At 41.3% G+C, this 24,636-nt stretch overlaps 1 protein-coding gene across 1 annotated transcript in view; it reads left to right on the plus strand.

The window, feature by feature from the left end:
• Window positions 1-15,742, plus strand: part of LOC140247673 (uncharacterized) — a 17,440-nt gene extending 1,698 nt beyond the window's left edge. The window contains exons 2-3 of the mRNA XM_072327490.1: window positions 63-243; window positions 11,624-15,742. Of these exons, the coding sequence (XP_072183591.1) occupies window positions 63-243; window positions 11,624-11,722 (280 nt within the window). The 3' untranslated portion in view covers window positions 11,723-15,742. The remainder of the gene's footprint in view (window positions 1-62; window positions 244-11,623) is intronic.
• The last annotated feature ends 8,894 nt before the right edge of the window (window positions 15,743-24,636 follow it).

Below are 24,636 nucleotides of genomic sequence, written 5' to 3' on the forward strand. Positions count from 1 at the left end.
TCCATTTAATCTTGTTATAAAAAAATCATTTCAACCCAATTCCTCTGTGCTCTTTATGTCAGGTCTCTACTGACGTCAGAGGCAGCACCACATAAAGAACAAGGAGAGGATGAAGCACGACACAGTGTTTGGCATGGCAGGCTTCCTCAGAGCTGCTCGGGGTGCTTACAGGGAAGTGGAGCCAGCAGCGCTACTGGAGGCTGGGGTTTTAATTACGTTAATCTTTGTCACGTTGCTTCTATGGTATGTGATGCATGCTAAGCACACACAGACATCCATCCGCAAATTCAAAGTCAGTACTTAAAATCAAGTCACATGCTGTTAAGCATGGTACTTGCAGGCTTAAGAAGCTGCTGTTGTGGGCCTGGCCCTGAATGGGGCTTGAGGGTGGCAGCTTCTTCCTTTTCCATCTCCCACCTGCATCAGGCTCCCATCTGTGACTCGAGTTTCATGGCAGAGCACGTGAATGAACCATAGAATGGCTCAGGTTGGAAGGAAACTTAAAGACAGTCTAATTCCAACCTCCTGCCATGGGCAGCATTGCCACCCAATAGATCGAGAGGCTCAAGATCCCATGCAACCTGGCCCTGAATACTTCTAGGGATGGAGCATACACTGATTCTCTGGGCAGCTTGTGCCCATGCTTCACCACTCTCTAAGTAAAGAATTTCATCCAACCTAAGGTTCTCCTCTTTTAGTTTAAAACCATTCTCCATTGTCCTATCACTATCAGAACATGTAAAAAGTCAGTCCCTCTCCTGCACAAGTACTGGAAGGCTGTAGTGAGGTCTCCCCATAGCCTTCTCCATGCTGCAGGTGAAGGAGTTGGGTGCTGCTAACAGCACAGCTAACACTGCAGAAGCTGCTAAACAGGGACAAAAAGCGAGATGTATTAGCAATAGCAAAAAGACATTACGTACATGAACATACATCTGCAGAAGCTCAGACGTCTCAGGTAAATATGCAGTATGATGCATAAGCTTGCTCCTCTGCTACAGTGCTACTGAAATCTGTAGAATGACGCATACAAGTGAGGCCTGCTAGCACATACAGAATGTGTAGGAGCAGTTCCTAAAGCAAATGTTCACAAATCCCATGGCAATAGAAGCATTATAAATACATTTCAAGCAATACAAACACAGGGAACAGATTAGATAATTAATGTACCCTTTTGATTGCTCACGACTCTGACATTAACACTGTGAGTAGAAAAGATGCCATTGTCATCCAATCTCCCATTTCTGTACTATTGCCAGCAATTACTGTGTGCATTTGCTCTCATTTGGAGCAATCTCCACACGTCGTGAAGGTGTTTAGAAACTAAGAACATTTCTCTTCAGCTCGCTTTTGTTTCTCAGGGTTAGGTCATGCTTAAATGTGGTAAACAAACAAATCTATGGATTTCATAGTACTTTTGAATCATACCCCAAAGTGCAAACAGAAGCTGTGCTGATAGCTTCAATAAATGCAAACTGTTCACCAAGTTACTTCCAAACTGTTCGTGACACTCATTCTTGGGCAAATGACAACACAAAGCTTATGCTTCACTTTGGCCCCATTTGATCTCACACATCCCAGCACAGTGGTTGACTCAGCACCAGAAAGAACACATCCTGTTTGTCCACGATCGTTATTATTTTGGAATCACTGAAATCACTGAAAATGTCAGTATAGATGAAAAAATGGCACAGGTCCTTCCACTGCAAAGCTTTTTTTCCCCCTTCATTTTAGTCAGTTGCCAACTTCTGTGAGTATCCTAGCTGCAGGAGTAGTCACATAAAACACGCATCGTCCTCCAGGGTGGTTTCAGCAGTAGTGCACACAGTGATCATCACGGTACTTGCAGTCTTGTTTTTGTTTTTCCTCTCTTTCTGACAGTGTTGTCTCTGCTCCAGTAGAACCATGCGACATTCTGATTTGTGCCAGCTGTTCTGTGTAACTTAAATTGTACAATTTAATACTTGGTCATAAACTAAAGTCAGGTGGAGGGAGATCTTTCCTTGTATTACAAATATATATATATCCTTTACTAGTAATTTTTAATGAGATAATAATGTAAGTATCAACATTGCAAGTCTTGTGGCATATCAGTGCAGTAGAAAAGGACTGCCTGCCTCTGCCAACTTCTGGTTATTACTGATATAGGCAGCTATGAAATACACGCTTAAGTAAACAAGTATACCAAAATGAACAACCTTGACTACATGAATAGCCTTAGTTTCCAGACTAAAGCTATGCCACGATTCAGCGAAATTACATCTATGGAGTAAAGCCCTATACACTGTAAATATGATGTCATCAAGGGCATTTCATTATTGGGTTTGTGTTTGACTGGAACACTTAGCTAGGTTGCTCCGTAATGCTTTCTATTTATTTCCATGGAAACTGCAAGAGATACAATGTGCACAATGACAGTGTTTGATAGACCAAAGTCTCAGCTACAAAACACTATTTTTCAACATAGTCACCACCATTAGAGGTGCATTTTCACCAGCAATGAACAAGAGCCTGCATGCCATGCTCATTAAAATCTGCATGAGTGGAAGTCACTCACTGTCACTGTCAGCAGTGCTGAAATGCACCACTCACTGCCTCACTGTGCTCATATCCATTGTTTGGTTTCCATCAATGTTCAGCAAGCATCCATGAAGGCCACTGGGTGCAATTTTTTCTGCTTGGAGGATTTCAATCCCACACCTTTGCTTTATATTCACTTCCATGTCAGACACCATTTTGTCAAACTTCTCCTCTGTTGCCATCTGTCACACAGCAAGAAAATGCAATGGAATATTGGTGGGAAGGTTCAAGTCCTACTGCCATTCCACCAACATCTGCCTCTGGGGTTGTGAGCAAACATAATCAGATAGGAGGCATTATATTCAGAGCAGTCCTCGTATCTGTGTACACACCTTCCCATTCCAGGCTGGTGTACTGGCTCACCAACCGCACTCCTTGATATTTTGAGCTGTCTCACAATGTGGCCTATACCTGCCTAGTCCTCACAGCTCCAACTGTTATTTCCTTGTTTATTGTTACTTCTTTATACGTGGAAGTGTCAGTACTCATCATCTTGACTTTTTGCCTATGTATCCTCTTGCACATATGCTCTATTAGTCTTGCAAACTACCTTCTTGTGACTTCTATTAAAATTGCACCAGATGGTGAACTGTAAGTCCTTGTTACAGGATGTACATAAGAGTATATTGCATGGATATGGCAGCAGAAGCTCACCAGCATGACTCAGTACAACACCGCACTAGCAAAGCAGTTAAAAGTGGTTTATAAACTAATAAAAACCACTAAGTTTCAGCTGTTCCGTAAGCAAGTCACTTCCTGTTCCTCTGAGGACAACTTCTTGGCAAGGAACACCAATAGTTTTTGGAAGGCAGGGAAGATAACGTACATGAGGTCAAGGGCAGCAGACTAGAGATTTCTCTTTTAATAAGTTCCCAGCAACCAAAGGTCTTGTTTTTGCTTCCAAGATCCTCAGAGTTCTCTTGGCCCAATGCAGAGCTCCCACCTTCAGAAGGCTGTGTAGAACTCACCTTCTGAGGCGGAAGAGATTCTGGAAATTCTATCTTCATGTTATTCTCTGTGCCCAACCTGCAGAGATGATAATGTACCCAATACCGTGGCCTGCTGAGATTTTTGCAGACTAGAAGAACCTCTCTGTATAAATGCAAGGAGATTTCAGCAGAAGCAGTGAGAATCCCAGTAGGAATCCCAGACTTGCAAAGCTTTTCTCTGGCCCCAGAATAATTATCCACACAAAGTCAAGTGTCTTAGCAGTACTTTCTGCTGGATCACATTCTGCATATGAGTCTTCTTTTCTCTCAAAATTTTAAAGACTCCTTGTGTTCCTAAACTGTGACATAATAAATAATGACTGTCCTGCATGTGAGCAAAATCAGATGCCTCCTGGTACAATTACCACAATGCAGCAGCAGAATGTGTAAGGTGAGCTGGTCCTATGCAGGACTGTGAGTTAGAAGTTGTGTGGTTATATCATGAAAACCTGTATGTGGAAATAATGAAGCATTTCTGAGGTATAAAGTGGCTTTTAGCATGCACTTATGACAAAGTGTTATCTCCAAATTCCCAATTCAATGTTTTCTACTTCAAAATCAATCTCTTCCTATCACCAAATTCTGAATCTCATACATGACATACATACAGGGGAATATCCTAACCCTGAACAGAATGAAGATCAGAACATAAACGTAAGGGAGCATTTAGGCAGAAACAATAAACAAGGCCTGCTCTGAAAGTAATGCCTCCTGTTTTATTATGTGAAGACACTGAAAGTCATACTCAACCAAATGTCTCTGTAAAGGGGCATTCTAAGATTTATTTTTTACTAGATCCTATGGTAAGCTCTTCATTTTAACATATCAGTGTTGATTCTCAAGGTAAGAAGTGCAAGCGAAGAAGATGATCTGATCTTCTTGTACTCTCTGGAAGAACTGTCAACACTGTGTGTAAAAATCATGTCATGAAAGTGCTTGTGGATTGGGAAAAAACAATATTGGACATGCAAAGGGACCACGGCAGCTAGGGATAGAGCAGTAACCAAGGAGAGGTTGCAGAGGATCTTTGGGAGTTGCCATAGGATAGAAGCTGGGTTTGAAAGCCATTGTTCACTGTGCAGAAAAGGCCTGCATTCTGCACAGAGATGGATGGTGCCTGAACAGCTATAAAAGCACTGTGAGAAAATACCAAGTGCCAAGGTAACAAATGCTCTGTTGATTTTGTTACTTTCTCTTGCTAAAGTTCCACATTTGAGAAAGCGGGAAATTGTAGAGAAAAATGTCTTATCACAAACAGAGCTTCACCCAGCTTTGTCTAAAAGCTATGGAAAACTCTTCATATAAATCTGTGATTTTTTGTCATTGATGGCTGTAAACTAGAGTGATGAATATGAGCCTTAGCCTTCAACCCAAAATTTACAGCTGAGGCCTCCAATTCTAGTGAAAAACTGCAAGCTGGGCTGGGTGATCCCAGCATCTATGTGAGTATGTCACCGAATTGGATGTGGTTTCAAAGGAGTAATGAAACCTGCCAGCGTCTGCAAATACTTCATAAATCAATGAAATAGCCACATAATAGATAGCCCTTTTTATTGTGTGGGTAAATAATTAAGCTTCGTGTTGAGAAAATATTTGTTTGTTTATATTTCTATCTAGAAATAACATCGTATGCAGTAAGGTTATGAGAAATCTATTTGCTATATATTTCTCTGTCAGGGTGCCTCTAAAAAACAGCTTTTGTCTAAGAAATTCAATAAGAAGTAGTGTTATTGGGCAAAGGACCTTCAGGTTTTTAAGTGTTTCATATCAGAATGGAATCTTATAACAGATAAAACTCAAGCCTTCCTCTCAGAGCTAATCTTTCTGTCCCTATACTCTTTTCTTCCCAAGTAATATACCAACATTATTACCTTATTTCTGTCAGCACTATATTACGTGCCACAGTCAGCAATATGGACACAGCATACTGACTTCAGAAAGAATGCTGAATTTTTTCTTTCCTATTTGTTTTGGATTTCAAAGGTTGCACAAACTAACAGGAAATACACCCATCATCATAGTCTGGCTTTGTTTAGATTTCCTGCCATACACTCCATCTTCCTTTCTCTTCATTCTAGAAATATGTGAGACACACACACACAACCACAACTGCACCAACATGACTTTTTAGGTCGGTGTATGATTGTAATGCATTTGTTGTTTTCTGTTGTTGTTGTTGTTGTTGTTTGTTTTTTTAAACATAGTTTTCAGCAGGGAAGAGATATAAATACAAACAGTTCAGCAGTAATCAACAGTGACTCTGATCATGAACAATGAATATAACATCACCTGCTTCACTTTTTAGGTGTTGTTATTTTTTTACCCCTGCATAATATTTCACTATATTTAAACTTTGCTGTTCTGGCTGTGAAATATTGACAATTTAAAACTAAATTATATCCACTGAAGTTGAAAGAGGAAAGCTCATTAGGGGTATTATGTATGGTTGAAGCTTTGTCTTTAATCAGCCAAGGTGCTCTCTCAAACAGCTACAGCCAGGAGTACAAAAGCTTTTAAACAGCTTAGTAAAGCAGCTGCTATCCATCTTGCACAGTTCACATCAGTTCCTTTTTCAGTGGCACATGTAATCAAAGCAGACTGTAAGTCCAGACTTGTAGGTCAGCCAAACTCTTTTTTAGTACAGGCTGTGAAAATATAAAGCAAAGGTGATTTTCTGAATTTCAACCCAGAATGACCTCTGCCGATTCAGGCTAAGGTGATATGAATAATGAAAGTAGCTTAGAGATGGTCGAACTAGTTTTTAGTTATTTCTTTAACAGATTTTTAAGTTCTTGAAAAAAAATCAGTCCCCATGAATGGATAATATCACTGATTAAACAAATTACACTTGTAAGACTTGTGTTGAAATATATATTGTCTTCACCCCACTCTATTATGTAGCCTACTGCCAGAGGAAGCTTCTACTTGTATGCATTCACAAGGGCATGCTCCTTGTGAATGCATACAAAGCAGAGGTTTTTAATATAGATTATTGCTGTGGTGAGGCCACATCTGGAGTGTTGTGCCCAGCTCTAGGCTCCCCAGTTCAAGGAAGACATAGAACTACTGGAGAGTCCAGTGGAGGGGTATCCAGTGGAGAGGATTATAAAGGGCCTGGAGCACATCTCTTACGAGGAATGGCTGAAACCTGGGACTGTTCAGCTTGGAGAAGACTGAGAGAGGATCTTATATATGCTTGTAAATATCTCATGGGTGGGTCTCAAATGAACAGGGCCGGGCTCTTTTCAGTGGTGCCCAGTGACAGGACAAGGTGCAAAAGGCACAAACTTAAACACAAGAAGCTCCATCTATGCATGAGAAAGAATTTTTTTACACTGAGGGTGGCAGAGCACTGGAATAGGCTGCACAGCAAGGCTGTGGAGTTTCCTCTCTAGAGATATTCAAGACCCACCTGGATGCTTTCCTGTGCAACCTGCTGTAGGGAACCTGCTTTAGTAGGCAGGTTGGACTCTGTGATCTCCAGAGGCCCCATCCAACTCCTACAATTCTGTGATTCTGTGACCTAAACTAATCAAAACTGAAATTTATAATCATATTTGAATTTTTCTAATTTGCTACATTTTGGTTAATCACATCTCACAAAACAGACTTTTCAATTCAGAAATCAAAGTTCAGTAATGTAGCTGCTATCTTTATAATTCATTCTGTTTTTCATTATATTTCTCACTCACGCACCTCTGAACATCCCTATTCAGTAAGCACTAGCATCCCTCAATCTTCTTAAGGATTCTGATCGGATTAGTATTCTCTCAGGACTGAGACACTATGCAGACCTGTTTTGAGAATACAGGTCATTTTTAAAGCCTCTCAAAATGTACAAATAACTGCATATTGTGTACAAAATTGTTATTATAGATACCAACAACCGTAAATAATTAGTAACTACTACCTATTTAAAATCAAAACATTACATAAACCACTTTTGCCCTTAAATTCAGAGTATCTTTCTATGTTGGACTGGCAGCAGAACATAAACTCTTTCCCATCACTCATTTCAACAAGAATATTTTCCAGAGAATGGAACTCAAACTCAATTCAGAGCATAGCAATTAAGTACCCCTCATTGTCTGAGTTCAGAGGAGAAACAGTCCTGATCCCCTGAAAGAAAACAAAGATTTCTAGGAAATAATTACCAGCGCAGAGAACATTGGTATCTTCATCTCCTTGGTCTTCTTGTTTACAAAAGCTGATTTCCACATTTCATTTCATTATTAAGCACATCACTTTTGGTACTAGTGATTTTGTTTGTCACTAATTCCTTGGGAAACAGGCTTGGTTAAGCTGTTAAACTATGTATGGGTCTTCAGCAGAATGTGCATCTGACATATTTTTGAGTAAGCCTGATTTTAACATGCAAATTGATGGTTTTGGAAACAGTGAAATAACTACATAATAAGTTCACAGCAAAGAAGACACTTAGCGCAATGGTGTATTGACCCAGAAAAAGGTCTGTGATAGTGTTGCATAAGCCATTAGAGCTCTTTCAGTGGCAGTGATGTGTTGCAATTGCCAGTGCAGGGGACAAGTCTTGTAGAAATACACTCAGAGAGAAGGTTGTTAATGTGAGGATAAAGATGCACACACATAATAAGCAACACAGAATATAGGATCTGGTAATAAAATTAATAAAAAGACAGAAGTACTCGTTTATAGCTTCTCGGATAACTTAGTACTGTGACTTAGAACAACAGAGCAATGTTGCACAATGAGAAAGAATTAAGAATTGCTTGCCTTCTTATTATATGTCACATGCTGTGTCTGCTGAATTCATGCTGTGGCCAATACCAAGCATTATGGCAGTCAATTATTGCTACCATTTGAAATTTCTACACACAGAGGAGAAAAATTTGAAGCAGCATCCCAGAATGAAAAGTAATACAGAAGGGCACATTGACATCGCTGCACTGAATAAAACTGCCTGGTGAGGCTGACTGTGCCCACTCACAAATACACTTTATTTGAAGAAAGTGCTTAGATTGTCATTTAGTGTGGGAGTGATTTAACAATATGAAATGGAAGCATCCTAGCTGATCTGGTGGCAGTAAAAAGGCCAGTCAGCTTCTTCTTGAAAGGGAAAGGAGCACTCAGACTGAGCTGTCTTGGTCAGGCTTACCTGCTGACAGATTGAATTGAAGTTAATTTGTCAACAAATACAGAATCACAGAATTATCAAGGTTGGAAAAGACCTAGAAGATCATCCAGTCCAACCATCACCAATACTTCCCAGCTAAATCATATCCCTCAACACAACATCCAAACGTTTCTTGAACACCCCTGTGGTCAGTGACTCCACCACCTTCCTGGGCAGTGCATTCCAGTGCCTCACCACCCTTTCTGAGAAGTAGTATTTCCTAATGTCCAGCCTGAATCTCCCCTGGCGCAGCTTGAAACCATTCCCTCTAGTTCTATCACTGATTACACGAGAGAAGAGGCTGACCCCCAGCTCACCACAACCTCCCTTCAGGAAGTTATACAGAACTATAAGGTCTCCCCTGAGCCTCCTCTTCTCCAGGCTGAACAATCCCAGCTCCCTCAGCTGCTCCTCATAAGGCCTGTGCTCCAGACCCCTCACCAGCTTCGTAGTCCTTCTTTGAACACGTTCCAGGGCCTCAATGTCTTTCTTGCACTGAGGGGCCCAAAACTGAACACAGTACTCAAGGTGTGGCCGCACCAATGCCGAGTACAGGGGGACAATTACCACCCTGTTCCTGCTAGTAACACTGTTTTTGATGCAAGCTGGGATGTCGTTGGCCTTCTTGGCCAGCCGGGCACACTGTCAGCTCATGTTCAGCCGAGCATCAATCAGTACAGATCAAGTTGCAGGAGATGAAAGATCTCTGTAGTAGTAAGACAGTATTACTGCATTCATGCACGGAGAATATCTAATTTAAGAACTCAAAAAGCAATTTTCAAGCAAATAATCAAGCAATTTCTATAGCATTTGTCCCTATGCAGAGGCAAGAAAAGGGAGAAGTAAAACCTAGACTTTGACGCCGCTTCCGTGAACTGACTAAAACCTCTGATGCAGTCAGAAATTGGGACTGAAGACTCTTTGAAAGTCTTTGTCCAACAGCAGCTGTTAATTTTGAAGAATCTCTATTAGATACAAGGCAAAGTAGAGGTCAGTCAAGATTTTTCTAACACTTTGTTGTAATGAATATCAAAAAATGATGCATTTTAGAGCATGTTCTGCTTGCCCTTTCTTAGAACATGTGATATGATGACCTCTAACCTCTGAAATAAGACCTCAGATTCAATTCAAAATGCAAAAGTCTTTTTTTTTTTTTATATGGTTTTTTAGGGTGGTTTAAAATAAACCGTTTGTGCTACTGATTCACTCACTGATGGACATTTCTGAGTGACATTTAAGGCTTCTTCTTGCTTTGCAAGTGCTCTGAACAAATTATTAACATTATTTCTTGAAAAGTTCTGAACAAGTGTGTGCTTTCCTTTCTGCATGCAACAAAAGAACTGAATTTTAAGTCAGTAATTAGTTTGTTTATATTACAAACACCTTGTATGACTGTGTCACTAGAGATACTATAGGTGGTCTCCTGCAACAGGAAGAAACGTATTTCTGTCAGATTCTCTTAGTGACTATGTTGTCCACACAGGATCAAGTTCTCTTCTAGATTAAAGATACACCAAGCGCTTGTACCTTCCTCTGTGTTGGACAGGTATAAAACCTGGCTTTTGAACAGGACAGACATGATTTCACAAACCAACATAGTACAGTTTATGAGGTGATACAAGCTGATCTATGCAGAAGCAGCATTTTCATCAAGCCTTTATTCACAGTAGTTCTACCATGAAGGCAGAACATGTTTAGATGCTTAAAGGAACAAGCAGCTCTTGTTAGGGAAAGTAAGAATGTGAAAAGATGATCTGCAACTGTTAAGAAAGGGCTCCAAGTATTGTATGATTGATAGTCCAAAATATTACTTGACTGTGGCCGTGAGTTGTACCAGATACTATGAAAAGCTGAGGAAAGGAAGAATTCTGGTGATGATTCATAGTGATGTCAGCTTGTCCTCGTGGACAAGGGTAAGCTGTGGGAGCTGTGTGTACAAAATGCGCTGGTGTGACTCCAGATTCTTCTTCCCACAGTTGAAGGCTGCTGTCCAGACCTTATGCTCACAGAGGCTCATTGCCATTCAGACACACCCCTCCAGCATGGAAGCTGTGCTATAATTGCTTTCAGGTTACAAGAAATTTACATGCCAAAGTATGGCTACCTCTGCCTTGGAGACACATAGGGACAGGTGCTGTTCATGTAAATTATTTGCTGCATGGGAAGCAAGGGAGACTAGGATGATGTAAGAACCCCCTGAGCAGGAACAGTTTGTATGTGGACTGGAAAGCAAGACAAAGGACTGATTGACAGCGTCAGCAGAAAGATCAGCAAACAGAAGGGCTCTGAACACCGCTGCAAATTGTGCAATACAAGATGTTGATTGCATATAGACCTGCAGTTGCTTGTCTGCTCACTGACCTTGAAAACACACCCACTCTGCTTCTGTCATGGGTTACCCTGCTTCATGACTATTCTTTACAAGTGATGTACACTGACAACAGTCTGACACTTCACCACAGGAAGGGTTCTGGGGAAAAGGTTACTCAGAATTCATTGTGGTCAGCTAAACTATTCCAGACCCAAAAACCAACTGCCAAACTGAAAGTCTCTCTGGAGAGTAACTATAGGGTGCTTCAATAACAAGTGATTATTTCATCAAGTTATATAATTTGTCCAGTTAGATTAATATGGTAGTGGCAAAATCAGACCTGCATAAATAGTGAACTCTCTTTATCATTACATTGTAGGATAATCTGTAATTGTGCTTAATGAAGAAATGCAATCAGAATCCATGCATATTTTTAATGTCTATTATATAATGAGAATATCTACTATATTATAGACAAAACTAAAAACAGTCTCCTATAAAAAATGTTTTAAAACTACCTCTAAACATTTTATCAGAATAAGCGTAAATTTAAATGAAGCTTAATTCAACATTCTTTGAACTTTCTGCTTGAAGGTATTTTCTTTAGGGACAGGACAAAGGGAAACAGTCATAAACTGGAGCATAGGAAGTTCCGCACCAATATGTGAAGGAACTACTTCACAGCGAGAGTGATGGAGCAGTGGCACAGGCTGCCCAGGGAGCTTGTGGACTCTACTTCTCTGGAGATACCCAAGACCCACCCGGACGTCTACCTGTGCAGCATGATGTAGGAAGTCTGCTTTGCAGGGAGACTGGACTCAATGATCTTTGTAGGTCCCTTCCAGCCCCTTCAATTCTATGATTCTATGATTTCTATGCATTATCGTCTGCATAGTTTTTGCCATTAAGATCCTTCAGGTGATGGAAAACTGAATTTTCCCTGAAAGCAACACATATCAGCCTTAAAGCCCTCCCACTTCTGTGTCTGAATCTAATTTATGCAAGAAAAAGGTAGTGGGTGTGGATAGCTCAGAATTAAATATATGTCATAACTGTATCTTGGTCTTTGTTAAAATTCTAGTCATTGAATGTTGTAGTCACTGAGAAGTAGATTTTATTCAATGGCTTGTATGCAAGCATTTCACATAAGCTTGTGCCTGGGAGACATGGCAGACTTAGAAAAGTGAGCAAAACTAACCTTAACAGCCTTAGGTTTGGTCAGAATTGAAATAAGTCTCAATAAAAGAATCTGTATCATCAAATCTGCCTGCTCTACAGGTTGCATGTTAGTATCTCATGCTGGCATAAAACCCATATAAATGCAATGTTGCATTCATCTATATTATGTTCTGAGAAGAGTTCTTAGAATGGCAGCAGTATTTGACTACAATGACCTCATTAAATATATAAATATATTTCCTTTAAAAAGATAGAAAAAATAGGTTACCCTTTACTGTTAATAAATGCTAAACAAACTTGACTGCATGGGTTTTGGCTCTGAAACAAACTAAATATTTTGTCTGGTTACAAGGCATGTAATAGCTTCTGGAGGAGGTATCAATCTGAGACATCTTCTGCTTTATGCTAATATTTACACAGGGGATGGATGGGGTTTTTAGCTTACGTGTCCTTAACACAGAAGTCAGTATGAATAATAAGAGCACAGACACACAATGTGATATATATTACCTTTTCTCTTAACTGGCTCCTATTTCACTTTACAGCATTCATAAACTACCAGGTCTAGCACAGCACAAGCTCGTGGCAGCATGTCATGTTTACCATGAACACTGACTTTCAGTTCAATACTTATAACTGGCAGTTACGCCACACAAGTTGTTCTTTCCTCAAAATATCCAAATTTATTTGGAAACATCACAGACTCTTTCCATATTTTGACTCAGTCTTTCTGAACCCTTGATGTGTTTCATCCTCATTTTAGAATCTAGTAGACATGGCCCAAATAATGACTTGTTTTTCCAGCTTCTCCACTGCATTTGTTAACTCTCTTTCTTAATGCTTCTCATTTCTCTCTGGGCAGCCTGGTCTGATGGTTGGTGACCCTGCTTGTGGCAGGGGGGTTGAAACTGGATGATCATCGTGGTCCTTTTCAACCCAGGCCATTCTATGATTCTGTGATTCTCTCCCTCTTTTCCTTACAATCTTCTTCTCCTGTGGATAATTCATCCAAATCATCCAGCCATTTTGTCTCTGTTTTTCTGTAGCAGTTTATCTTGCTCTGCTTTGTACTGTGATTTGATGAATTTCTGATAATATCAGTTCATGCCTTATTTTTCAAGCATTAGCATGTCTTTTGATCTTTCGGGCTGTTTTTCCAGAGAAGCCTACTAAATCCACTAAATATGGATTTCAACCTCGTTTTTCCCTTACGCTTTCTGCAGTGCATATGAAGCTTTTCAATCTGGTGGCAGAACATCTAAACTCTTCAAATAAAAGACATGTCTAATTGCAAGCATTTTTCCTGTTAAGTGACAGGTATATTCCATTCCCTCACTTAAGAATTCTGAGTCTTTATATGTCTACAGTGATAACAACCTGAGTTAGCTGGCTTATCTTTAATATGATCTGAATTTACAAAACAGTCCTATGAGAATGTATGAGTTTGAAGTGAAACCTGCCTTTTTACCTGCAAGTTTTTCAGACTAAATGTAACACTGAGGAGTAATCAGGCTGAGGCTGGGCCGTCCATGACAGCCAACAGTTTGCATTTCTGTGTCCTCTAGAAACATTCCTTTCCCCCTGCTCCTCTTTTCTGAGAACTGTAGAGCCATAATGAAGTGGTAGTTAATCTCCACTTCCACCAAATAATTTAAACATTAATATTAATTATAATCATTAAATTCTTCCAAACATCAAATCTAATTTTCTCCTTTCAGTTTGAAGCCATGTCCCCTTGTCCTATCGCTGTCAGACCCTGTAAAAAGTCAGTCTCCCTCCTCCTCTAAGTTCCGTTCAAGTACTGGAAGGCCACAATGAGATCTTCACAGAGCCTTCTCTTCTCCATACTAAACAATACAGCTCCCTCAGCCTTTCTTCCCAGGAGAGATCCTCTAGTCCTCCTCTGGAGCTGCTCCAGCAGCTCCACATCCTTCCTGTACTGAGTGCCAGGGGCCTGGATGCAGTACTCCAGATGGGGCCTCATGAGGACAGAGCAGAGAAGAACAATCTCCTCCCTATCCCTGCTGGCCACCCCTCTTTTGATTCAGCACAGAGCACTGTTGGCCTTTCAGACTGTAAGGTCACACTGCTTGTTCATGTCCAGTTTTTCATCCTTAAGGCCCCTGAGTCCTCTTCAGGGCTGCTCTCACTGAGTTCTCCTCCCAGGATATACCTATTTCTGTGATGGCCCAAACCAAAGTGCAAAACCTTGCAAAACCGTGTTGAATCTCATTAGGCTTACATGGATTTGCTTTCTGAGCCTGTCCAGGTCCCTCTGGATGGCATCCCTGTTTTACTGTATCAGCTGCATCACTCAGCTTGGTGTCATCAACAAACTTGCTGAGGGTACATTCAATTTCACTGTCCATGCCATTAGCAAAGATGTTGAAGAGTCAAGTTTCCTGCTTTCACAAAAGCTGCCTGTTACTTCTATACATTTGTTTACTTATTTTTAATACAAAAAAGGTATGAGAGCATTGTTAATAGCTATTTTCACATGGGTTGTTGTTTTCCATACTGTATGCTAATCTTATTCTAAGGGGAGAATACAAGGAAAAGACCTCCTATGCTTGCTTTCCCTTCCTTACCTTGTTCATCCTCCCTAAACTGCATGCTTTTCTAGCAAAAAGTGAAATACATTTCATCACCCAAAGCTCTTCCCACTTTATAATACCACTGTTGCAATTTTACAAGGAAAAGCAATTTGCAGGTAAAGGCAATCATTTTCTCAAACTGATGAGAGCAAGCAGGTGCAGCTGCTTAATTACACTTTGCTGTAAAACCACAGACCGTGACGTGTAGGCCTGTTTAACTGTTGCAGTTTTCAGTCTTGCAGTTACCAGGCATAGTCTTGGGCTGAATGGAAAATGTCTGGCAGTACAGTGTCAGAAAAAGCAAGAGTACTGTTAAAGCGGTAAATAGCAATGGTCAGCATGCTCCTTGTGACAAGCTTTTAGGCAATCCAGGTACTAAAGTTTGCAGGTTTCTGTTCTGTCACTTTTGCAGGTCCAGGCATCATGGCTCTTCAGCACTAGGACTATTCCAGACCACACAGATATTACTGGTGCAAGATTTGGGCACCTGTGGGGTTGCTGGGTAACCAGAAATTCCAGGCATTTGGGGAAGGGAGGTGCAAACATCAAAACAATGAGCTCATGTGCTCAAGCTGCTGCTGCACTATGCAAGGTGTGCTAAACATCTTACTGGGGCTTAAAAAGGAAGTACTCTGCAGACAGGCAGCAAATGACTGCTATTACATAACTCCTGCTAGGCAAGCTGCTAGAAAGCCTTTCTTTTGTATGTATGTTGAATCTCATTTTCATGAACCTAGGGTTAATTGTTCCACTTTTGAAATTCCTAGCATGTTCTGGTCTGCTTGTATTATCTCCCTGGCTGCTCTTGCTATATATATTTGCTTAATATCTTAACCTTTCTTGTTTACAAAGAAATAAATCTACATACCTATGAATTACGAGCTTCTCGAAAATGTAAGGAAATATCGGTTCCTTGGAATAAAAATGTATAGATGCCTCCATTATGTTGAGTCTGTATGAGAATTTAACAGATACTGACTGTATCAGGGAAAAAAAAACAACACAAAACCCAGTCAAACAATATGCAGTTACAAAACAACAACAAAACAAAGAAGAAATCCATTTCAATGTAAGTATGGAAAGACGTACCTAGCCACAGTTACAGCAACTCCATTTTCTAGGCTTCCTATATAACTTAAAAACGAAGCAATGTACAGATAAATCAATGCACCAGCTGTCCATTGTCAGTACAAACATGTTTGCATTGGGTCACTCAGACTTTTGAAGCACCAAGTGCTGACAACTCTTACACTGCTTATCTCTGTTTCTTGACCTTTGATAACTGTTAATACTTCAGACTATCCTGGGTGCACTCTTGGTAACTATTGGTGGACGGATCCCATCAGATCAGATTCCCTAAAAGTAACAGTGCAGTTTCTCGCAGACATGGAAAGGAAAACCAGTGATAGTAAGCACACTGAGGCACAGTGCCACAGATTAAGGGGAGACAAGAAAGACGTATTGGTTAAGAAATAACCCATGAGAAATCGTGCTGTGTGAACGTAGTCATTAAATGCAACATTAGAAAAAAGCGCACTCTGTTTTATGTGTTTTATGGTGTGTTTGCTCCTGTTGATAGAAAAAAAACAAACCACCAAACAACACGGTGATTTGAACAGCCCTAGGCTGCAGTCTAGCTCTTTGCTTTTTCTTTTTGCCTGCCTGAGACTGGCAAAATGAAAGAACAGTTAAGCATTTCTCCATTGGCTGTGTAAAGGTCACATGAGGACAGCCACTTTGATCACCCCGCTGATGTCTTCCACTGAGGAAGTGGAGGGACACTCTTCCTCCTTTTGTATTAGGGGCATTCCTGAGTTAAGATAAAATTAAATCAATCTATATTATGCAAAATAGATGCTGAGTAAGAGATGTTCCTGAGGTTATAGAAAATATTAGCTGTCAAGAATAGAAATAAGTCGTTCCTCCACTATTTTGGGGTTAATCTTGATTCTCTTTTCCCTTTTTAAACTGCTAAAGAGGAGAAGAGTTGGATAAATCTGACAGATACAACTGCACCTTGTTTACCAGCTGAAACACAGTAGAACATGTCATACCTGCCACCCACCTCTGGAAGCCTTACCCTGCAAGACACAGAGCATTATTTACAGAACCACGGAAACTCTATGGTGTTTTGTCCCTTTGACCTTTACTAGAAAAGACTTGATAGCCTTTCTACAGGTTAAGGCTTTACATTTTAATCCCTTTCACCAAACAACAGAGAGTCTTACTCTTACCTCCGACAGGGTTTATAAGGTTTCTTTCACAATGCAGATTTAATTATTTGGACACAATATGCATAGCGCCGTGTACAGAGATGATGAGCGAGCATCTGAAGGGCTGTAGTGGAATGCATGGTCGTGCTGACCCAAAAAGACCCTTCAAAAATGGAGATTGAAACCATCGTGTATTCAGAAGCCATAGCATCATATTCATCATATTCATTCATCTGTGTGCTGGCTGTATTGCCAATGTGGATATAAAAGCTGCTTATCTTCATTTTCTGTTACAGTGGGTCTTGTGATTGTATGGAGTTATATCAACCACAGAATCTCTACAGTGATGAAGTTTCTCTGAAATGTAAAAGGCCGGCATTTTTGTGACTAAATCCAACTTGCATACAGAGGGCGGAGGAAAGATTATATCAGACATGAACACACGGCAGCAGCATGCACCCATCCCCTGCAATTCTTCCCTCAGCGAGTTCAAATCCCCGTTAATCCACTCCCTGCTTTCAGCTCAGAACCAGTTTTATACCATGTTGTGTCCCACATTTCTCACAAGGCTCCGGGCCCGGCGTGGCTGGAGCTCACCCTGCTTCCCAGACAGAACCGGGGCGAGGCAGCAGAGTCCGCACCGCGGGCTGAGAAGCTGACCTTGCTGCTCGCTCACCTCTGTGCGCCGCTAGGATGGCACAGCGCAGCTCAGCATCAGGTAACCCGTGTTACGTAACGGAAACTGATAAAAGCGCAAGATACGAAGCGTGCTAGCACACGTACCAACTGATCCCCGCCTTCACTTCTTCATATGTATTAAAATACAGCATGATAACAGAAGGCCGGCGCTGTTTTCGGACTGTTAGGAGTCGCACCGCCGGTCACCCGACCGCCCTCACCGCTCGTACCCGCGGGCAGCCGACCTCACCACACCGCGGCCCGGGGAGAGGCGGTGCAGGCGGCCGGTGGGGGGGCACGCAGCGGCTGTTGGGTCACTGCTGCCACCTGGCGCCCAGCAGCGGCCGCGGCCTGCAGCCCTGGGCCTGGCTGAAGCGGGGTGACGCCGGCTTGAGGGTGCGATGTGACAGCAACAGCCTCGTCCCGTCTCTTTGCGAGGGAATGGCGGGCTTCCCAGCTGTCCGTAATTTATCCATCTGTTTTGGGCTGAGTCTGTAGCAAATCCCCCCCCCCCATACTGGAGATCCGTATGGCAGTGCTGGGAGATTACAGTGCTGGGGTGTGTACTGCCGACTTCTGGTGTCACAGATGGCACAAAATCACAGAATCAAAGGGGTCAAAAGGGACCTCTGGGGGTCACTGAGTCCAACCCATGCTAAAGCAGGTCCCTACAGTGGGTTACACAGGAAAGCATCCAGGTGGGTCTTGAATATCTTCAAAGAAGGACACTCAACAGCCTCTCTATGCGACCTGTTCCTGTGCCCCGCTGTGTTATATTGAAGGCCTCAGTGCAAGAAACCCTGTTTTACCACTGAAAGAAAGACACAATCATGTCTACTCTATTACTACTTTAAACTACTTTCTTCAGTTTCATCAACTATAAGCTACTGGTTTGTGCATTTAAGTCCCATTACAACTGTCTGCTGTGCTTTTTGTCATCTCTCATTCATCATTTAACACTAGCTCCTACATGCTATGAGGTTGTGCAATCGATCTTCATCACTTTCACATAAAAATATCTTCAGTCTCCTATATTTAGTCCTACATTTGCATAGGGATTCCCTGGAAATACCTGCAAACTGGTTTCACTGCTTTGTTGTTGTTGTTGTTCCCTTTGTAAACTTCCACTTTGTTATGGTGCATACAAAGAAGTTGGCAGTGATTAAACAACCAGTGTGCTGAGTTCCTTGTTTTTTGAGGGTAATTGTAAAATCCTTTAACATGCTTTTTTGCTGTTGTTTCCACTTAAACTTAGCCAGCGTAAAAGCCTGTGAATCCTTCACGTCATATAGAAAGCCCATGCAGCCAGCCTTTACATGTGTGTATTTCTTTTTTTCACAGCAATTATATCTGACCCAGTGGACCAATTCCAATCACAACTCTCTAAGCATTCACAGCTTGTGTTAGAGAAGAATAACCATTAGTCCCACAGATAACAGGCAAAAAAAATACCACATCATGAGATCAACTTTTCTGAGGTCATAAGGAGCATCAATCTGTTAGAGAACATCTGTGGATGACGCAGTTAGAGCTCACACTTTAGAAACTGAAGATGAACCTTGAAAAGTACATCCATAGAAATTAAGCTTCCTTGACTATACAAGGCAATTAACTACTATTTCTAGAGATCTTCTTTGAAAACGAAAGGGTGCTTTCTCCAGCTCTTGCTTCAAGAACTGAATCTAGAAGGATGGTGGTACAAGAGTCTAGAGAACGTTTGTGAAATAGAGTCTGCAGAACTATCTTAAGTATCATGTTCTTTTTCTACCCTAAATCAAGACATAAGTTAATAGCAGGAGGAAAAAAAAAGAGGAAGGAAGGAAGGAAGGAAGGGAGGGAGGGAGGGAGGGAGGGAGGGAGGGAGGGAGGGAGGGAGGGAGGGAGGGAGGGAGGGAGGGAGGAAGGAAGGAAGGAAGGAAGGAAGGAAGGAAGGAAGGAAGGAAGGAAGGAAGGAAGGAAGGAAGGAAGGAAGGAAGGAAGGAAGGAAGGAAGGAAGGAAGGAAGGAAGGAAGGAAGGAAGGAAGGAAGGAAGGAAGGAAGGAAGGAAGGAAGGAAGGAAGGAAGGAAGGAAGGAAGGAAGGAAGGAAGGAAGGAAGGAAGGAAGGAAGGGAGGGAGGGAGGAAGGAAGGAAGGAAGGAAGGAAGGAAGGAAGGAAGAAAGAAAGAAAGAAAGAAAGAAAGAAAGAAAGAAAGAAAGAAAGAAAGAAAGAAAGAAAGAAAGAAAGAAAGAAAGAAGGAAAGAAAGAAAGAAAGAAAATCCAACAACTACCAAATACAAACATCATCATCGTTCACATATAAAGAGGGTGTCAGAATTATTTAGTACGTCGTTCACTTCAGTGGTGAGTAGAGTCCATGATACTAAAGTACAGCATGTATATCCAGTGTTACTGACAACAGCATTACAGCAAACCTGTAATTCAGTCAAGACTTCAAGCACCCACAAACAGCTATCAGATATTTCATAGTTATAGAAAAGAGTAAAATTACCTAGCTGGCATGATGGAATCCATGGACAGCATTTTGCATCTCTCTCTCTCTTAGAGAGAGATTTTTAGTGAGGCTGTTTGTGCCTACCGTTGGCCACCAGGTCCACACACTATAATGAAAGTGCAACACACAGCCTGCAGATTGACTGTGGTGATGCTGTTGGAATGGTTGATTATGGCTGGTGTGAAGGAAACAATTAAACCCAAAATAAATGTGGTGCCACCCACACAAAGTAAATATCCATCAAATAGGTCATTTTACACTCTGCATCAGACCAAGTTCCAGCTGGGATCAAAAACATGTTGCAGATTGGACCAGTGAGTCAGACCTTATCTATTGTATTTTAAATGAATTTTATACTAAAATGAACATATGAAGGTGGGCAAGATGACAACATACTGACATTTTGGTCCCTGAGGCAACAGTGACTCAGTAATGACTGCTTTCCTCTGAGCCACAGAAATCTGTAGCTGATAACTCTGCAACGCAGATAGCTGAGTCAGAAATGAGTCTCTGAATGGACTTGTGTTTTGGAGACAGAAGCTAATGTGATTGCACCTGCATGCAAAGAAAAAATTCTGAATATCAATTTCAGTAAGAAGAATAAGATATGGAGAAAACCTTTCCAGACAGCTCTACATTCAAATGTTCTATTTGAATACTGATATTTAAACACAGCTTGTGCAATAGCTTATGATAACTTTACCCTAAGGATTATGTTTCACATCATATTTGCACCCTGGTGATACCATTGTAATCTGTTTTTCATGAAAAACAAACAGACGTACCTGTATGGGATACTAATGTGAGCCAAGAATTATAAGTAGTGGCAGAAATGCTTACACTAGGTGATTTGTACAATATTAATTATCATGAGCCCATAACAAGTTGTTTTTTTTTGTTTTTTTGTTTTAATACATATATGATAGTACATCAGGATATAAAAGATCTCTTAATTAAAAAACAAATGGAAGTTCACATTCCCACAGTGCAAGAGTAAGCACTGGGCGCTTACATGGACAAATACTATCTGAATAAGACAAATGAATGCTACAGGCTCAATAGTTTCAGTATCCTTGCAATGGCAGTGGAGAGGCAAAGTGCTCCTGTAATACAACTTTGTCTTAAGTACTCTTCAGTTTCCTAAAGAACGTTGATTATCCCAAGGCTGAAGCTATGTATCAGAATTATTCAATGAAATTTGCTCAAAGTAAAAGAGGTTCTTCACTTGTACAGTTGCCCCAGCAAACAGGGTAGAAGTCACTGAAAAGCAATGCTTTGGTTAGAATTAATTGAGGTGATCCCCAGATGTATTTGTTTTATCTAATAAATAGAGCATCCACTAGATTTTAGGAGGGAATCTGTTGGGTGGAACAGAGCTTTCCTTTGTCTTGGATGACTGAGGAAAAATCCAACACCATCCCCTCTCCACTGTCTAGCCCTAATCCTGACCCTCATGATCAGCATTGTGATCTGTGAAGAAACCTATCTAAAATAAAGTCCGTGTAGCTTAATAGGTTTCTGGGTGGGTCCACTGAAATGAAGTGTAATGAATTGACAGGACTAAAGGGAATGGTTTCAAACTACAGCAGGGGAGATTGAGGCTGGACATTAGGAAATATTACTTCTCAGAAAGGATGGTCAGGCACTGGAATGGACTGCCCAGTGAGGTTGTGGAGTCACCGACCCTGGGGGTGTTTAAGGAGCAATTGGATGTTGTGTTGAGGGACATGGTTTAGTGGCAGCTATTGGTAATATGTGAGTGGTTGGACTGGATGATCTTTTAGGTCTTTTCCAACTTTGGTGATTCTATGATTCTAGATTATGAGCATCTAGAAGAGGTATTTGTGGCTGAAGAAAGTAATGTTTCAAAAAGAAAGTTAAATCAAGGTGAAACCACAAATGCAAGATTGCTTTGTGTGGCTTTCTTTGCTGATTACTTCTTACAAAGTGTTAAATCTTCCACTAGGTATCAGTTCTGCAGTCTGAGGTGATAATCCACAATTCAAATTAAAGCAGCATGACTCTTCAGCATGTAAGATGTTGCCTTTGTACTGCTCCTTTACAACATGACAAAGGAGCTACGGATTGAAAAACATGTTAACTAGGTACAGTTGGAATCTAGAAATGAATAAGTATTTGTCTTAGAACAATGTTGTAATAATGAACAGCTAGGGAGCACTTTGCCTCTCATAAAAATTAGTTAATAAAGATTAATTTGAAATGTCAAAGGAGTTACCAGATGCAATTCTACAGATTTTCCCTCGTTCAGCAGGGCCCTAACTCAGGGGTGTCCAACTTTTGGACTTGCTTAGACTGCACTGAGCAAAGAGAAATTGTCTTGGGGCTGCATTTAAGATACATAATATAGGTAACGTATAGAAGCGACAAAACATATATTTATTATATGTTAAAAAAAGAGAGTGACAGAAAGAGGGCAACAAACAAAAGTAGTGGGACACTTGGCCTTGCTTTTGGTTAAACTTATGCATGAATAATGTGTAACAGTGAAGCAAGGGATCTTTCTCTCTGTTAATAAAGGTCTTATAAAAGTCCAGTCAAAATACATAACCAGTTTTTTGAGTTCAATGTCTTAATGCAACTCTGTACCTTCCAATTGAAAATTCATAGGTAATTTATTTATGTCAAATGGAGTTGCAAATATACTGAAAAATGGATGATTATTTAGTAACCATATAACCTATTCTCAAATTCCTACATCAAAATGCACATATGCACAGCTGCATATTTTTGACTGTTCACACGACTGTGTTTAGTCAAATGCATAAAATTATTTGCCAGAACTCGAGCTTGCTATAGTTTAAATCCCATTTTAAATGCTGTTATAGTTTGAAACTTAGTATTGATAAGCTGATTTTTACCTTGAAGAAGTGAGAACTACAAAATTACTCAACAAGTGACACAAGCGCATGTAATGTGTAGCACGTGTGGGTTTCAGTTTCAGTTCAAATGACTGTGCGGCAGTGTGAAAGACAGAGTTAGCCTGCACTGTGCCCTCCCCTCCACAGCACTCCACTGTCACCCGCGCAGTTCACGCTTGAGCTACACACAGTCTTCTCATGAAAAATATCACCAAAATTCATATAATATTGTTAGAATTTTACAACCCTCTGAGGCCACATTCCTGGCTGTCCAGAGCTGTGGGTTGGACAGGTCTGGTTTAGCGGTAGACCTGGCAGTGCTATGTTAACTGTTAGACTTGATGACTAGAGGTGTCTTCCAACCCAAATGACCCAAATCACTGAATGGCTTGAATTAGAAAGGGCCCCAAGGATCATAAAGTTCCAACCCACTGCCACAGGCAGGGCCACCAACCTCCAGATCAGGTGCTAGACCAGGTTGCCCAGGACCCCATCCAACCTGGCCTTGAACACCTCCAGGGATGGAGCATCCACAGTCTGTCTGGGCAGCCTGTTCCAGCACCTCACCACTCTCTGTGAAGAACTTCCCCCTGACATCCAATCTTATTCATCTCTCCTTGAGCTTAAAACCATTCCCCTTTGTCTTATCACTATCTACTCTGGTAAAATGTTGATTCCCCTCCTTTTTATAATCCCCTTTTAAATACCAGAAGCCTGCAATGATGTCTCCTCATAACATTCTCTTCTCCAGGCTGAAAATGCCCAGCTCCCTCAGCATTTCTTCGTAGGGGAGGTGCTCCAGTCCACTGATCATCTTCATGGCCCTCCTCTAAACCCTCTCCAACAGCTTTCCTGTACTGGGGCACTAGGCATCACTGAGCAACGGACTATGACATCACCAGGCAATGGACTGTGACTGCACGGCCCTCACTGCTTGTATTGGGGTGCCAGCAGAACATCAGCTCAGTCTGGGTCCAGCTCAGTCTGGATTGAACCTGGATCCTGCTGAGCATTTCTGAGAGGTTGAGCGAGGCTTTAGCTGTGCTGTGCTGAGCCATTCCTGTGGCTGCTTGCAGCAGCTCTCAGTGCTCATCCCCACAGCACCACTTGTGTTTCCCTGGCCCTGCCAAGTAGGGGAGACCCTGGAAAGCAGAAATGAGCGGTGCAGGGAGATGTCTCTGGGTTGGCCATGGGAGCCTGTTGCTGTGATGGTTGGAAGCAGAAGGTGACCCAGCCATAGAGCTGGGAGGGCTTCCTGTGAGGGACAGGGGATGTTGCCTCAACATAGGGAAACAGGAGAGGTTGAAAACTTAACAAAAGTGTAGAGCAGCTGTCAAAACAAAGCTGCAAATGGAAGAAGGGGTAGGCTGCAAAAAAACATTTTTTAGGTCTTATTTTTTCATGAGGGCCACATGTGGCAACCTAGGCCAAAGTTTAGCCATGGCATAAGTATAGGGTTAGGGAAAGGGTCAGGGTTGGGATAAAGGATAAGACTAAAATTCCTGTTGGAGTGGAGTTGCTTAAAGGACGCCAGTAGAAGCTGTAAAATGTAAAAAGATTTTTTGCCACTGC

This window comes from Excalfactoria chinensis, chromosome 2, assembly GCF_039878825.1.
Source record: "Excalfactoria chinensis isolate bCotChi1 chromosome 2, bCotChi1.hap2, whole genome shotgun sequence".
Taxonomy (NCBI): domain Eukaryota; kingdom Metazoa; phylum Chordata; class Aves; order Galliformes; family Phasianidae; genus Excalfactoria; species Excalfactoria chinensis.